At 39.9% G+C, this 15572-nt stretch overlaps 1 protein-coding gene across 1 annotated transcript; it reads right to left on the bottom strand.

Annotated features, from left to right (window-relative positions):
* Positions 1-1542: 1542 nt before the first annotated feature.
* On the bottom strand, positions 1543-12530 carry LOC135475205 (uncharacterized). The gene is made up of 4 exons (XM_064755013.1): positions 12139-12530; positions 10129-10286; positions 6894-7597; positions 1543-5704 (listed from the first exon to the last, which is right to left on the bottom strand). Exons 2-4 carry the CDS (start codon positions 10284-10286, stop codon positions 3240-3242), a joined length of 3327 nt encoding a protein of 1108 aa, XP_064611083.1. The 5' UTR covers positions 12139-12530; the 3' UTR covers positions 1543-3239.
* Positions 12531-15572: the final 3042 nt, after the last annotated feature.

The following is a 15572-nucleotide window of genomic DNA, read 5'->3' as shown; positions in this document are numbered from 1 at the left end:
AATGACAATCACATTTTGAAGCTTCAGATTGTTATTGCTATTGCTTATAGTTTATAGCTCGTCCACCTGTCACGAGGTGTCAGAGTAAAATTTAAATGTGCCTTTTCTGTGCATTTTATTATTATTAAAGCAAACTATAACGTAATACTGAATTCATCGTATATATATATATATATATATATATATATATATATATATATATATATATATATATATATATCTTGCCATTTCATTTGCAATTCAAGTCAATTGCCGTGAAAACCAGAAATTTGAATAGAATGATATACTTTTGTATTAGAGCTTCACAGATATTTTTGAGCATTTTGGTTGTGTGAAAGGAATACTTACGGTTTCTTCATGCATGACTCACTTCAGAATTATGGGGGGCCTCCGTGGCTCAGTTGATTAGCGCGCTAGCGCAGCGCAATGACCCAGGAGTCTCTCACCAATGTGGTCGGTGTGAGTTCAAGTCCAGCTCATGCTGGCTTCCTCTCCGGCCGTAAGTGGGAAGGTCTTATAGCAACCTGCGGATGGTCGTGGGTTTCCCCCAGGCTGTGCCCGGTTTCCTCCCACCATAATGCTGGCCGCCGTCGTATAAATGAAATACTCTTGAGTACGGCGTAAAACACCAATCAAATAAATAAATAAATAAATAAATCAGAAGTGATGGTGTTTCATTTTCCGTGCGATCAGGGATATTTTGTACATTTTCGAATGTGAACTGGTTGTGTGGACATGTGGGAAAGTTCATCAGTCATTTGTCAAAGGTTGGTGGTTTACCCTCGGCACTCTGGTTTCCTCCACCCGTAAAACGGACCGTAATCGTCTAACTGAAAAATTCTTGATTTATAAATAAATAAATAAATAAATAAATATATAGGTAAATAAATATATAAAGAAATAAATAAACATACCTACATAAATAAACTCACCTATATAAATAAATGAATAAGTAAGCAATTCGTGTGTCGAATATTGGAATAAGTGTGGATTTAACGGTTAGATTTAATGGCGCTTTTACCGTTGCTTAAGTCATACCCTGGCGACGACTGTACACCGATGGTTTGAATATCGCCACAACTATATGGAACTGCTCGTGAAAGCATTATTTAGCATTACACAGAGTGCAAAACGTACCGAACAGAGAGTCCTGGAACTTGCTCTTGAGATGATGAGGTATTAGTGGAAGATATCACATTCTGCATGTCAATAACCTGTGTCCAGATCACGAAATTTTTTAACCCCAGTCAACACGAATGGCATACACCAACTAAATCAACGAACACGTAGACGACAGCCTTAAGTGTGTCGACGATAGATGAGAATTAAAAAAAAATGGAGACCTGACACGCCATATTAAATATAAGTATTTCAACGGAAAGGAGCAACCATGCGTGTACAAACGCTATGATAAGAAAATTGTTGAAGCAGTTTCGTCTACATATCGTGTACGTGTAAAGGTATCACTGAAGATATCTTCATAAGTAAATTTGTGAATAATTTTCCTTTTGACAAATACAAACTAACATCCATGTTCGTGAGATCATTTTTATTTGCAATACTACAACAATATAAACCGATACAAAACAAAAAAAAAAAACATTAGTATGTCTTCAGGATGCAGTAAAAAGCTTTGTATCTAATACTTAAAATATCACAGTTGTATTGCATCACTACAAACCGTAATAAAATAAAACACGGGTCAGGAAAACATATGGCATTAATTATCGACCTACCATGTTGATTGCGTGTCATTAATAATTCATTTTCATACATCTTAATAAAATTTCACTGAATCTTTCAACAAACAATAATAACGTAAGTACTCCATCGCCATAGTTTGCCATGGTTTGTCCACAGGATGGACTTTGTCAATACAGGCTTGTCTCCCCTTGATTGATCTTCTGGCATACAAACACGTTTTAACCCTTCCGGTCCTAGGCGGTTTTATAGAAGGTAAGTAATTCCATATACTGAGATCCTCACTTTTTCTTTGGGTGGTTGTTTTAAGTCAAAACTTTTGGTGACGACCTAGGCATTCTACAGACGCAAAAATGAAAATCTCGATTTTCTAAAGGAACGACATGAACGGAGACTGGGTTACAAAGTACTGTACATGAACGCTTTAATGATAATCTGTAATTGGAGTCCGCTCGTATGATTGTTAAACGCTGAGATTTAATTAAATTGTTAAAAGCGTACAAGGGTTAGGTACAGAATAATTTCTATAAACTATCATTGACTTGTGAGTGACGATTTTCAAACAAGATGAAGAAGAGTACTTTACAAATAAAAAGAAACATGGCAGTAACTGTGACCATTATCATATGACAAAACATTTGACAGTTGGCCTTGGATATTCAATTTACTGGTAAGTACGGACAGATTTTGCGAGACTTTTTCATTTATATCCAGTAAAATTCAAGGGCCTAAATAATTACATACATCTACTGTGAGTTGACCCGGTTATGTGTTCAAGGCCTCTGGACTGTTTCTGTTTAGTGCTCTTTAAACACATAGTCGATTCCAAATCCCTCGATGAGGGGTACACGAGTTAGACGAGATTTCAAGAGCCTTAGTTGAACGAATAATGAATGCACGAAGAAGTGGTCAAAATAACAACTTTAGTTCTGGTGAGTTTGAGCCACAATTAAAGGGAGGTAATCGGTGTGTTCCCTCCTCGTCTTGGTACATATTAATGCTTTCGTCTCATATCCGTTTATCCAACACCAAATAAATTTTAGGTGTAGTAAACAAGTACGTGACCCTGCAATTTCTAATGAGGACTAGTTTAAAATCTGGTACTTTGAGGCACATTAACAGTAAGTCATACTGATTGTTTTCGCTCATATCTGAATGCCTGTCTGTGGTGCTGATCCACTCACCCACATCATGGTAAATTAAAAAAGCTTTGTTAAAGAGCAAATCCTTGTAATGCATAACAGCAGACAGCTTTACTTTTGCCATTTCACAATACGCCAATGGGATTTCTCTAAAATTGTTTTGAAATAAAAACAATTTAAGCAAGAAATAAATTGACGGCAAGAAAACAATTCACGACTATTTGCGCATAAAATTCATTATTAACACACTTGTTGCGTGTTTTAAATTATTACATGACAAAACACCGCCGATATATGTTCTGCATATTGATCGATCGTAAAGGCAACACAAAATACAGATCAGGTACAGTAGTAAAACTGACATTCCTTCCGGCTATTTTTAACAAATAATTCTTCTCACTCATCGTCGACTACCAGAGCGTGACTTCTATCTGGGGAATTCTGGTCAGCCACTGGACTGAAGTCTGAGAAAGACTCTGGACTAGACTCTTCTTCGTTTTCCGGCTCATATCCTTTCGGACTGAGATCCTCGCTTCCGGCAGAGTCAGCGCCATGAAGGTTCATGTCAATTACCATACACTCTCCATCCGGGTCACTATCTGAGGCGGGGCGACCGTCCGTATATTGTGACGACACTTCCGGGTGCTTGCGCATGTGCCAGTTGAGGGCGTTGCGCTGACGACAGCGGTAATCACAGAAATCACATTTTAGCGGTTTTTCACCCTTGTGAATAAGCATGTGCACCTTCAGGTGGCGAATTCCAGCGAATTCTTTTTCACAACCTGGCCAGGGACATTTGAAGGCTTTAATGTTAAAGTGCTTCACACGAATGTGCTCTTGTAGATGAAAATTCTTCATGAACTTTTTATCACAGCCTTCGTACACGCATTGGTGCTCCTTTCCTTTGGTATGCGTATGTTTAATGTGCCGTCTCAGCTCACTGCTGTTTCTAAATCGCCTACAGCATCCATCTTCGACACACGTCAGACTGTCATATTGGTGTTCATTTATATGTTGGGCATAGGATACAGGGGAACCACATAGTTTACCACAGATCTGGCAGGCCAACTCGTCGTTCGCCGCCTCAAGATCCGCGGCATCATTTTGAGAAGCGAAGCTTTCTCCCGTTGTTTCACAGACGCCTCCATCCACATTATCAGTCGTGCAGTCCTCTGTGGGGTTCATGTCATAGCTGTACAGTTTCTTACACTGAGGGCACTGCTGGCTATGGATTTTTTTAGTCTGAATGGTCGAGTTTTTGTAAGTGTGAAACTCGATGCCACATGATGTGCACACACATTTCACAGACACATGCTTTCGCTGATGGCTGAGTCTTTCACCTGCCCATACGATCTCGTTGCAGACTTTGCAATGGAACAATTCTTGATACATCTTTGAGCGGCTTTCTTTGGTCTCTTTCTGCCTCGAACTTTCGAATACGTTCAGGCGCGGTCTTCCTCTTCCTCTCTTCAGTGGAGCTCCACTTTGACCAGTTTGAGTATTAGGTTTTTGGGGACGAATTTTAAAGGACCCACAGTAAAAGTTAGAGTTGGAACGAATGAGTTCAGTTGTGGTGGGTTTCGATCTTGGTTTAACGTTAACCAGAGCTTGTGGAGACAAAATCATTTCATGAAATACTCCAGGCGCTGGCGGCACATCGGTGGTTTTAAGTGGTTCGGTGGTTGTCGGAGTTGATGCATCGGTGCTTGGGGTCTCTGGTGCAGGAGAAAGCTTAGACTCTTCGTGAGAAATCTCCTGTGGCATAAGTTGTGGAGAAGGCACACATCTTGGAGAAGGGACCAGATTCGGAGTGAAACCCTGAACGCAGGGTTGAGGTTCGGTTTTAATGTTCTGTAGCGGCAGTGTGATGATTCCTGCAGCATTGGTTGGGAGAGCAGTTGGTACACCTTGTTGTAAAGAGGAGTTAGGTACAAACACCGGGTTGCAGGCGTTGATGGACGTAGCCTGGTTGAGAATGCTCACTAACTGGCTGTGGTTCGGGTGAAGCGTTGCCGGAGCGCTGACTCCCTGGTTGTGATGTTGTAGTGTCTGGTGGGGAAAGTTTACGGGTGTCTGTTCTGCCTGAGGCTGATACAGGTAAGACACTGCACCGTTATCTGAGCTGACAATTCCAGGATTTCCTGTAGAGGGCAAAGCAATTGTCATCTGTGATGGCGGCACGACCATTTGCGAAGTACTCGCTTGTGGTTCTGTGGGACCTTGGAACTGAGAAATAGTCGGCCTTTTGGGAGGTCGCCCACGCTTTCTGGGGGACTTAACGAGAACTGAGGAGACTGCCACCTGTGGGCAGAGCATCATGTATGGTTGTTGAGCGCCATTGGGAACCTGAACGGGAATCACCATACTGGACTGACCAGAGTTCGATGTAGAGGGCGCTATAACATTGTTCTTAGCGGCTTGTTCTTGTTGTTGTTGAGAGGATTGCTTGGCTGCCGTGCTTCGACGACCTCTTCGGCTACCAGGCAGTTTGAAAGTGCTTGTGTAAACGCCTGGATATAAATTATTTTCATTGATAAGTTTCATGCCTTCGTTGGCCAGGGGTTTTCTAGGCATCTGTCGTCGAGGACGTGTTCTCATACGAGGTAGGCCAAGAACGTTTCTAGACACTGAAGCCACGCCTTCCACTTGCGCATTCGACGGGACAGCGGGTTGAATAAACGAAGGCAGGCTCTGAGCTACATGCTGCTCGGAAGCAGTGTAACAGTGTCCAGTTGTCTGAACACTTCCTTCCGTCGATACACATAGGGAGGGTGAAGAATATACAAAGAGCGGGCTGCTGTGATTCTGCATCTGCGCAGGCTCCGACACTTGACACTGATCCAAGCCACTAGGTGGCACACCTAGAAAAACATGCAAAACATGATATAAATATAAATCGGAAATATTTGTGTTAAACATTCATTAAGCTTATGGATATCCAATGAAAATGAAATGGAAATATGACTCAGTTTAAATCTGAATACTGTTCACAAAAATACAAGCTAAGCTGACAATATTAAAAAAATAACATTTTGTAACGTCCATGGCGCCTCCGTTCTTTCATTACAAGTTTAGAATGTTAAAGGTACCGTATTTAAACAACTACTCAAGTTCAAATAAATCGGAAAATATAGAAAGAATACTTTGCGTGAGATTTACTCATATTCCTCATTAGCAAAGCTATTAAGCTGAGTGCTATAGTGTAGTTTTTACTCTTCGTCTTATTCGTGACACATTGTCTGTGGGACAAACTTTATGACAACATAGTCGCAATTTATTACTTACTGTATCAGAAGTCAAAACTCAAAACTCACTGAGCTTACGATATGTTATTTAAGTGTCTTATATACTGGTCTTATTACTGATGTATTGCTGTCCGGACCATCATAATGCTGGTCGCCGTCGTATAAGTGAAGTCTTGAGTACAGCGTAAAACACTAAAAATATAATTTTTTTTAATATTAATAATTAATATTAATATTTTTTTCAAGAGAAAATTTTATTTGAAAATATTTTTGTGTGGTGGGTATTTTGGGAGGACCTTTTGGCATTTGGTATTGGTGTTGTCATTGCATGATAATGTCCTGAATAAGAACGTGATGCATGTGCAATTTATTTGAATGTAAATTTGTTGTTCATATCCAAACACATGTATTTAAGCTGAATTATGATAATATTTATGAATATATGCAAATATAATTATGACCAAAATCTACGTTATACACATTTGATAGTTGAAAAGACCAAATTCCAGCGCAGATATATTTATTAAACATGTGTTACACCCTTATTTATAACATTATTACACAAATACTATATATATCAAAAGGTGGTCCCAAATACCCATCATACAAAAATTATTTTCAAGTGTCATTTTCTCTTTAATAGCTCTTTCATCTCTCTTCATCTGAATTTTTTGTTAACTTTTATGTTTTCTCCACCTTTAAGGTTCCAAGTTATTCCTTTGTCATCACAAAACTTCGTCCCCGCTGAGTTTAAAGGATATGTTATCAGAATATCATGATTAATGTAGGTTACATTTATATTTACCTGTTGTCATCGACATGGGTGAGTCGTGAACCACAGGAGAGTCATTTTCTTTTCTTCGATCAAACAATGCTGTAGATTCCTGAGATAGCATCGGGAAACGAGACTGGGCAACGCTTTGCTGGGTATCACGTGGCTTGGGAACTGACAAATCCAAAACCATATCACCTAGGTCCATGTGTTTAGGATAAGCCGAATGGCCGTGGTCAGCAAGTGACGTCATGGGTCGCGTGCCTAAGAGTTTCCTAAGGTTCACCGCGTCTGGGTTGTTGTTATTATGGGCACATGGGGCCTTTGAGGTAACATGAATATCAGATGGCCTGACCATAGCTTCGGGCTGCAAACTTACTGGTTGGAAATCGCAGTTTACAAGTGCCGGTTCCTCCATGCTGGTGACAGTGCCGCTTGAGCTGCTTCCAGCGCTGTTACAGTTTCGGTCTGACGCTTCCATGCGTCTCTGCTCTGCCATCTCTCGCGCAGCACGTTTACAGTGTAAGATCTCACATACTTGTTTCAGCTTTTGTCCTGGAATTCGCCCTTTGCGTCCTATTTGACTTAAAGGCTTTCCCGTGACAATCCTGGTTTGGGGCGTCATCTCTATCGATGTAAAAGAACTCCCTGATGGCGGAGAAATCCGATCCTGGCCGATAATGCCCGATTCTTGCCGATGATGACTCGTAGTGACCGAATCCTGGTTTGAAGCGGCGCTACAGAGCAAAGAAAAAAATAATGCGAGGAAATGTTTGGAGTGTGTGGCTGCCAAGCCAGAAGACTATGAACTACTGTGAAGTAAACATGAGGAAAACGAGTCATGCGCCCAACTGACAAATATCACTAGGCGTACTGCTTGATTAAACAAATGTCTTATTTATTTATTTATTTGCTTTTATTTTATTTTTTTATTAGGTTGCTGAAGACCTTCCCACGTACGGCCGAAGAAGAAACCAGCATGAGGACGAACACACAGCGGGTCATTGCGCCACGCTGGCGTGCTAATCCCCTCGGCCACGTAGCCGCCCTGACAAATGTTTTATAACGAAGTTTAATAACGTGCGGTACAATACACATAATGTCAAATGACTAGTGAATTCGTTATCAATCTACGGGTATTTCCTAATGCTTGAAAAAAAAGAAAAAAGTAAAAACAATCAGCTCGTACATGTTTCTATGAAGTAACAATTCATAAATTGCAAGTGCTTAGAAATTCCAACTGAGAACAGGAAAGAACTCAAATTGTGGTCGCTACATCGTTCTGCAGTAAAGAATCAGTGTACAAATCCTTTTTTTCGCCTTAGGACGTTTTGATAAAGATGGACCCTGAGGTGCAAGAAGTAGAACTTTTGGTTAGGGTAATGTCGCTATTTTATACCGCTGACTGTGCTATAAATACTAACAAATGAAAGGTAACTCGACTGATGTCCGCTGCACATGTTGTTGTGTTTTACGATCATTCGAAGTACGTCATCCGGCCACATATCGGTGTGTATAAAAGTACGACTCGACAATAAAGCCGGAATACTACAGGTAACTTTACCTAAAATATATGTTACTACTTAAACTAAGAACTTGGTAGCTTGAAGCAGAGTGTAGACTTTAATTTTTTATCTCTGCTTTACTATAATATTATTCTGATGACACCAGACATGACGTCCAAAGTAAACTCTTCCTACATCCTCACATCCAAACCACCCGGGATCGAACCCTGGGCCTTTACATAACAAGATAGGTGTTTGAGACCTCCCACAAGCAGTGTAGTCCGAATCATTTGTACCTGTAAAAGTGATATCCTCTTCTGGCTATTAATTGTCTTTCCTTTTGCGATTGATTGTCTTTACTGTCAAACGAAAAGGAAAAATTTTGACTGTTGTCATTTCTATTAAATTTGTTTGGTTTACCAGTAACGTAGAATATCAGTGTGGTAATCAAATGATTGTTTTGTTTCATACCTAGCGCTGCCGGTGTCACATGACTTACCAATCTGGTAATCGATCTGGTTCTGACCAATCGGCTTTCTTCACACACAAATGCCATTCCATAATTACATCCATGTGAAGTCTGAAATTTACAGCACACCACATGCAGACAGTTCACAAACCACAATATGATCCATGCAGTGTTAGTAACAAAACGTCCGTACATTCATGCCTTCTTATACATTCATTTACATCACTGCGAAAGTAACAAAAATCAAACTGGAAATTAAGATCGCGACTTCAACGTTCCCGCGAAGAAAACCGTCACCTCCGTCGAAGGCGTGGAGGCCACGGATCCGCCAACAGACCACTCTGACCTAGGTGGTTAGCACGCCAGCGCGGCGCAAGGAGCGTCTCACCAATGTGGTCGCTGTGAATTCAAGTCGAGCTCATGCAGGGTTCCTCTCTCCCATGAGGAGGTCTTTTAGCAACCTACTTAAGTTCGTGGGTTTCCACTGGACCTTGCCTCCCACCATAATGCCGGTCGCCGTCGTATAAGTTAAATATTCTTGAGTGCAAATAAATAAATAAATAAAAACAAAATGAACAAAAAAGTTTTTTGCCTTAATCTATTGCTTCCACACCCCACATGCTTCAAAACTGGTTACCTGAAACTTTTCACTGCATGTACACTAATATCGTCTAACATAGTACTGATAACCTTCACATGAAATAGCCTGTTCGGCAAGGAAATTGTTACACATCACACCTGTGTGCCACGAAATTGCCACTGACATCAGATATGTATATGATATGAAACATGAAAGGCGTGTGACAAGGAATTTGTTAAAATCAAATTGTATCGCCAGGAAATTTCCTCACATGAAACAAAGAAATTGCCACATAACAAACGTGTATGGGGTGTACGTGTATGAAATATATACTGTAAGGGAGTTGAAATATCTGCGCTTTATTAATTGTCTCTGCTGATTACTTCATGCTTAATTCTCATATACCCTGAAAAATTAAAAAAAAATTAAACATTGTGTTACCACAATACATGCCTGTTAAATATGACTTACTTGGCATACTCTCTAAAAGCACCAGTGTATCTGGGCAACACATATGTCTTTAAATCGCGTGTTTCACAAACATTTGCTTTTGTGAAGGTGTGGCTGCTTTTGTTAAACTTACGTGTCTATATACTTACACAATTCAGAGCTAGAATGCCTTAGTTCATGCAGTCATTTTCCATAAAGCAATTCATTGACACACAACTCATTCTGGACAACCATGGTACTCAGTGCGTTACTCTACCGACTCACCTTGGTTGATTGTGGTACTCTCCCAGAAGCTTCCGCATTAAGTCTACCGTGGTTAGATTGGTCACATTCTTCAGACTTTCAAAGTCGTAAAACAAATCCTTAGGAACGCTGATCTGTTCTTTTTCGTCCAGGCCTCCACTCGAACTGACCTCAGACATCTGGAGAGACAGAAAGACACATACGTCTGATTCACGAAGAAGATTGATCAAAATCAACGGAATAACTAAGTCATTAATGTTCACAAAGTCAAAGATAAGATAGGTTGACTTGCTAACTGAAAAACTGGAGTGTCGGTGTAAACCACCGACCACAAGTACCTCACAAACATCCTGTATTAAAACCGCAGCTGGATTCGTTCCCGCGTCCTCATTGATCTGGGGCAGACTATGGAGATTCGCGCTTTAGGAGACTGAGCCAGCGGGTCGCCTGATTAATAATGACCTGTGTTTGACTTTTAAATTCACACACTGGCTGATGTATGGAGATACAGTAATCTATACAGCGTGATTTATGGAGTAAATGGTGAATGGATCGGAGAACAGCAGCTCCCTACTATTTATTTATTTATTTATTTGATTGGTGTTTTACGCCGTACTGGAGAATATTTCACATACACGACGTCAGCCATGGTTTTCTTCAGGCAAAATGAAGAGGCATATAATAAATGACTTAGCACGATCAGTGAGCAAGGCACATGCGCAGTTTTAATTTTGATATAAGTACATGTTTGTAACGAACGCGCCTGAAACAACAACCGAAACCATGGTGATAGGATTCCGTGGAGTCAGCTGTACGGTGCTGTAGTAGGAATTTGGTTGCCAACCCAAACCAATATTTTAATACCTACATGAATCTGCTAAATATACAAACTACTCGTTATGCCATGTGGAATTTTGACAACATAGCTTATTCAGTCTGAACTTCAGAAAAATATTGCATTAATAATACGTAAAATCAATGCGCTCGTGTAACCTTAAATGTGACTGTACAGAGAGTGGGCAGACTCGGTAGAAGTTGTGAAAGCAGTTCTAATGAACCCGGAAATAACTAAACGTTGGGCTGTACACAAAGATTTCTAGTAAGACTGGATGGTAATTTGAAACAAGCCTATAAGTATAAACGTATTCCATAACACATACTGTTGAAAGACACTGCCATAAATACACGCACATGCAATACAGACTTTCATGGTAAAGGTGAATTGAATTGTCCTTGAGTTTCCTACTTAATTGTATGAAGCATATGGCGGAAATTAGTAGATCGAAGTGAAGCTTGCTCTCTGGTGTTGAATACCCAGTTATTTGTTTATTTACTTTGCACCCCTATTAATTTAGAAGATATATGAAACATAAAGCGTTCTGGGTTTCAAACTCTTAGTCCTAACATATTTAAAAATTCCTCTGGTTGACAGTTATTAGAAAGCGCCTGCGTCTAGGCCGCCACCCAGCGACCAACGAGGAGCTGTCTATCTGGATGGATTATCATTAACATGAAGGCATTTTGACGCAGTGCGTGTAGTCAGTAGTTCCTCACATCAGTAGTCAGTTTATAAACACGAAACTGGGCAAACATTCCTAGTCAGCGAAACTTTATATGTGTAACTGCTTGTATAATAGACTTAGCATTGACTTGTGTATGTACGGAGAAAGTCTGCCAAACGGAGTGAGTCAGACTTGGGTTTTATCTCTGTACGCCTGCCGCTAATAACCTCTCTAACATACATGTTCAAATACGCAGGCTGTTCTACGTTGTGAAGTTTGTTGGAAAAGTATAATGAGACAAAGAGAGTATTTAGATTTCTTAATCGGTATGTGTTAGTAAATTTCGGATTATGGATAGTATGATTTAGTTATGGAGATCTAGTGCTGGTGAACAGATGACTAAAACTGTGGTAGCCATGTCTGAACTATAACGGCAATAATGGCCCGATAGACAGTGAAAGTTTTACACACACATGTACAAGGTGCGTAGAAAGTCTACAACGCACAAAAACATGGCGTACACTCTTACCTTGGGCTAAACGCCTTCAGTATGTACAAGATGTAAATTCTCCTAGCTTTCGTACATGTAGTCCAGAGTTGTAAAACTTCCCCGTGAGATATTTTGAGCTGTTTGGTTAAGCTTTCGCGCGGAAGAGCCTTCACACAACCATTACATCCACCCCAAGGCGCCTCTCTCTCTATTAAAGATGATCGCCATGTCTGTGTACACAGCCTCTTTTTACCAAGCCCTCAGCTGTCTCTGGGGTCGGGTACCTACACCCCACAAACACCCCTCTATTCTGGGTATCGTTTAGTTACCCCTGACCCTTGCACCACCCAATAAGGGCTGCCTCAGTGACATTAATCCCAGGGCAGATGCCCGGATTATTGGGTCCCTACAAGGCAATAAGAGCGGCTCGTATTTTTAGGATCAGCTTTCTTGGCCTGTTGCGGTAGTGGAGCTGGGCTTGCCTGTGGATGAGGCTGCTCGCACACGGCTGGCAACCAGCACGTGGAGATGGCACTCGCTCTTGTACCAACCCATATGTCTGAAACTTGATCCTGTGTGCCCAAAATGGCAAGGGCTACAGAATACTGACTGCAGTTAACAGATAGGCACCTGGGTGAGGCTATACAAGGCAGTGCTATGTGCTTGTATAATTTGCGGAGTAGATACCGGAAATTGTGTTGGGTGAGGGGGGTGAGGAGGAGCCGCTTTGTCAGCCTTACGCTGAAGCCCCTTCCCTATCTACCTCGTCATCAGTCCCTTATACCCCCCACCCTCCCAATACCCAGATGCACCACCCAGCTGTTAAAGCTAATTACAGATGTCTCTCCAAAACAATCACTTTAGAAACTTTGAATGCCCAACAACGGAAAAATGTCGTTAACACTTCTGTATCGCTACTGTTCGTGACCTCAGTGTTTAAAGATAAAGGATTAAAATTCTACATGTAAGTTTGGTAACCAGCTGTAATCATTAATTAAATAAAATCAATCGATCATTCAGTGAATCAAGCTCTTACGTTTTTCAGTCTATCAAGCAATAATTCTTATAGTACGTAACTGTTGACAAACTTCAGCGATTTACAGTTATTAAACGACGTTGATAGTTTTACCTGTATTGGGTATTTAAAGAAAAACAGTGCAAGACTGCATTATTTTAAAACTACCATATCTGAAATATCTAACGTGTCTAACGTTATATCTAATGTCTAATGTCTAACATGAAACCGGAAAAAATTAGTGTGTGTTTTACCCACTGTCCTTGGTTATACGTTATCCCGTCTTCATCTTTGAAGTTTTCTTTCTCATGTATGGTTATATAATACTGTTTTACGTATACTTTTGTGTTGCTGTCGCTAAAGACCTGTCCCGAATCTGACATAAAATAAACTACGCTATCCTTGTCACAGACAAAATTCAGTTCAGTTTCAAACTTGTCACAACAGATTTAGTCCGTATTCTTCTACTAATTTCCACCGCACATAAAAAAAAATTTCTTAGGTCTTCTTCACAAAGATAACAAGATTTAAAAAACCTGATTAATGCAATTAATTTGAATAGTTAGGTGTGGAGATAGAATACATGAGGTGGGCGATCTACAAGTCGTTTTTCCATGTTACTACCTCGCTTTATCCCACTACTCCACTATTCAAGCGTTTCTGATAAATGAAATATATTTAACCAACACCATTATAAGTGCAACAATCCAGAGTTTATCTTGACTTTAAAACAGAGTAAAAAGCAAAAAGCCTAGGTACACTTTACGGTGTAAGTAAGTATTTCCATGTACACTTCACCAGATTTCTTCACCAGTGCATGTTACGTATCGGTATTTGAATTTGACAATAATCTAAAAAGAAGAAACCCCGAAAAGATTGCCCCAAACAACTAATGTTTACAAACATACACAACTATATATACCTACACCTACAAAAGTCGGGAATGTGCTTAAAAAAGGTTAAGCAGAAGTGAGGAATCGAAGTTCAAGGGTTATGTCGGTTATAGGTTGAAGGTGAAAGTTCACAGTTCTGGGGTCAAAGTGGTGTATAAGTAATAACTTACAGTAGTTGTGCTATGTTATTGGTTACAAGGTGCTAGAAATAGAAGCCATTCATATATTAAGAGAGAACGAGGCTCTATATACCTGAACGTCTTGGGGCGACTGAAATACCGAAGGATTGTGAGAAAAACATTGCGCAAGTCATGTACCATTGCAATCAGCTCATCGCTGCTAATGTGTTCCATATTGCAGGCCTTTAGTCAGGCGCGTCAGTCACCGTGGTTTCCCCTGGATTGTGTATGATTTTCTCCACTGGAAAACATGACCAATGTCGAAAAAAAGTAACCCTGCACACCATGAATTACACGAGAGAAATATTACAAAGCAATGTTTTTGGACGGTGCACTAAACATATCATTTTTTGAGACAGGGGCAATAATGTTGAATATAACTAGTATTCAGGTGTTATTCGTAAACATATGAACGCAATGGAATCCATTTAACATCAGAGAGAGCTACAGTACTGAGGTGGCTGTCGACATTATGAATACATGTAGCTTTGGCGCTGAGTTTGGTGCATCTGTATACTGTACTTTGCTCGACAAAAGGCGCTGTGTTGCTAAGTTGTAAAGCACTGAAATATGTGCTGCAACGTATAAACGTATAAACTTGTTATATCAAAAGCCTTTCAAATGTAAACTGTTGATCTTAATTAATCAGAAAATTTGCGCCCCACGGGTCATGTCAGTAACAGCAGATGAATTTCATGAATTTCAAATAGCATTCATAATAAGTCATTCTGCACTCATATTACGAAAACGTAGATCATTTTTAGTTGATTTGAATCATTTCATGAATTTTTTTATAGTTAAGGCATTGAAAAACAAATGAAGAGTGTTAGATGTACACGAGAGAAAAATCTCTCTACATACCCATGCATAGGATTTATTTGATTTATTTATTTGATAGGTGTTATTTGATAGGTATATTTGATACGCCGTACTTCACTTATACCATGGTGGCCAGCATTATAGTAGGAGGAAAACGGACTATTTATAATATAAAATTGGCTGTAAAAGAGTATAAGAGCATGTTTTTGAATCAATGAGTAACGTGTCATTGCATCTTGGAAATAATCCCTGAGTCATGGAGGTTGGAAGCGTCTGTATACCCACTAATGGGTGTTACTAAATGTTTCTCAGTTTGAATCTTACTGAGGGTGTGTACAAATTTACAGTTAAAGTCATTCATGAAAAGAGTCTAAAATATCCAAAGCAAGTGTCATTGATTAAGTAAGGTTCAAGCAAAACATCGCAAGAATTAATATCATTTGTAAAGAAAGTACTCCTAAAATATCGCATATATGTTAACTTTGCTTGTTGTTTGTCTAGAACGAGATCTCCATACTACCTGTAACAATGACGTGCTCATTTCTAAATACCAACTCCAGGTATGGG

The sequence above is a fragment of the Liolophura sinensis genome, chromosome 9 (assembly GCF_032854445.1).
Source record: "Liolophura sinensis isolate JHLJ2023 chromosome 9, CUHK_Ljap_v2, whole genome shotgun sequence".
Classification (NCBI taxonomy): Eukaryota; Metazoa; Mollusca; class Polyplacophora; order Chitonida; family Chitonidae; genus Liolophura; species Liolophura sinensis.
Note: the sequence above shows the minus strand (reverse complement) of the source record. Positions and strands in the feature narration are given on the sequence as shown.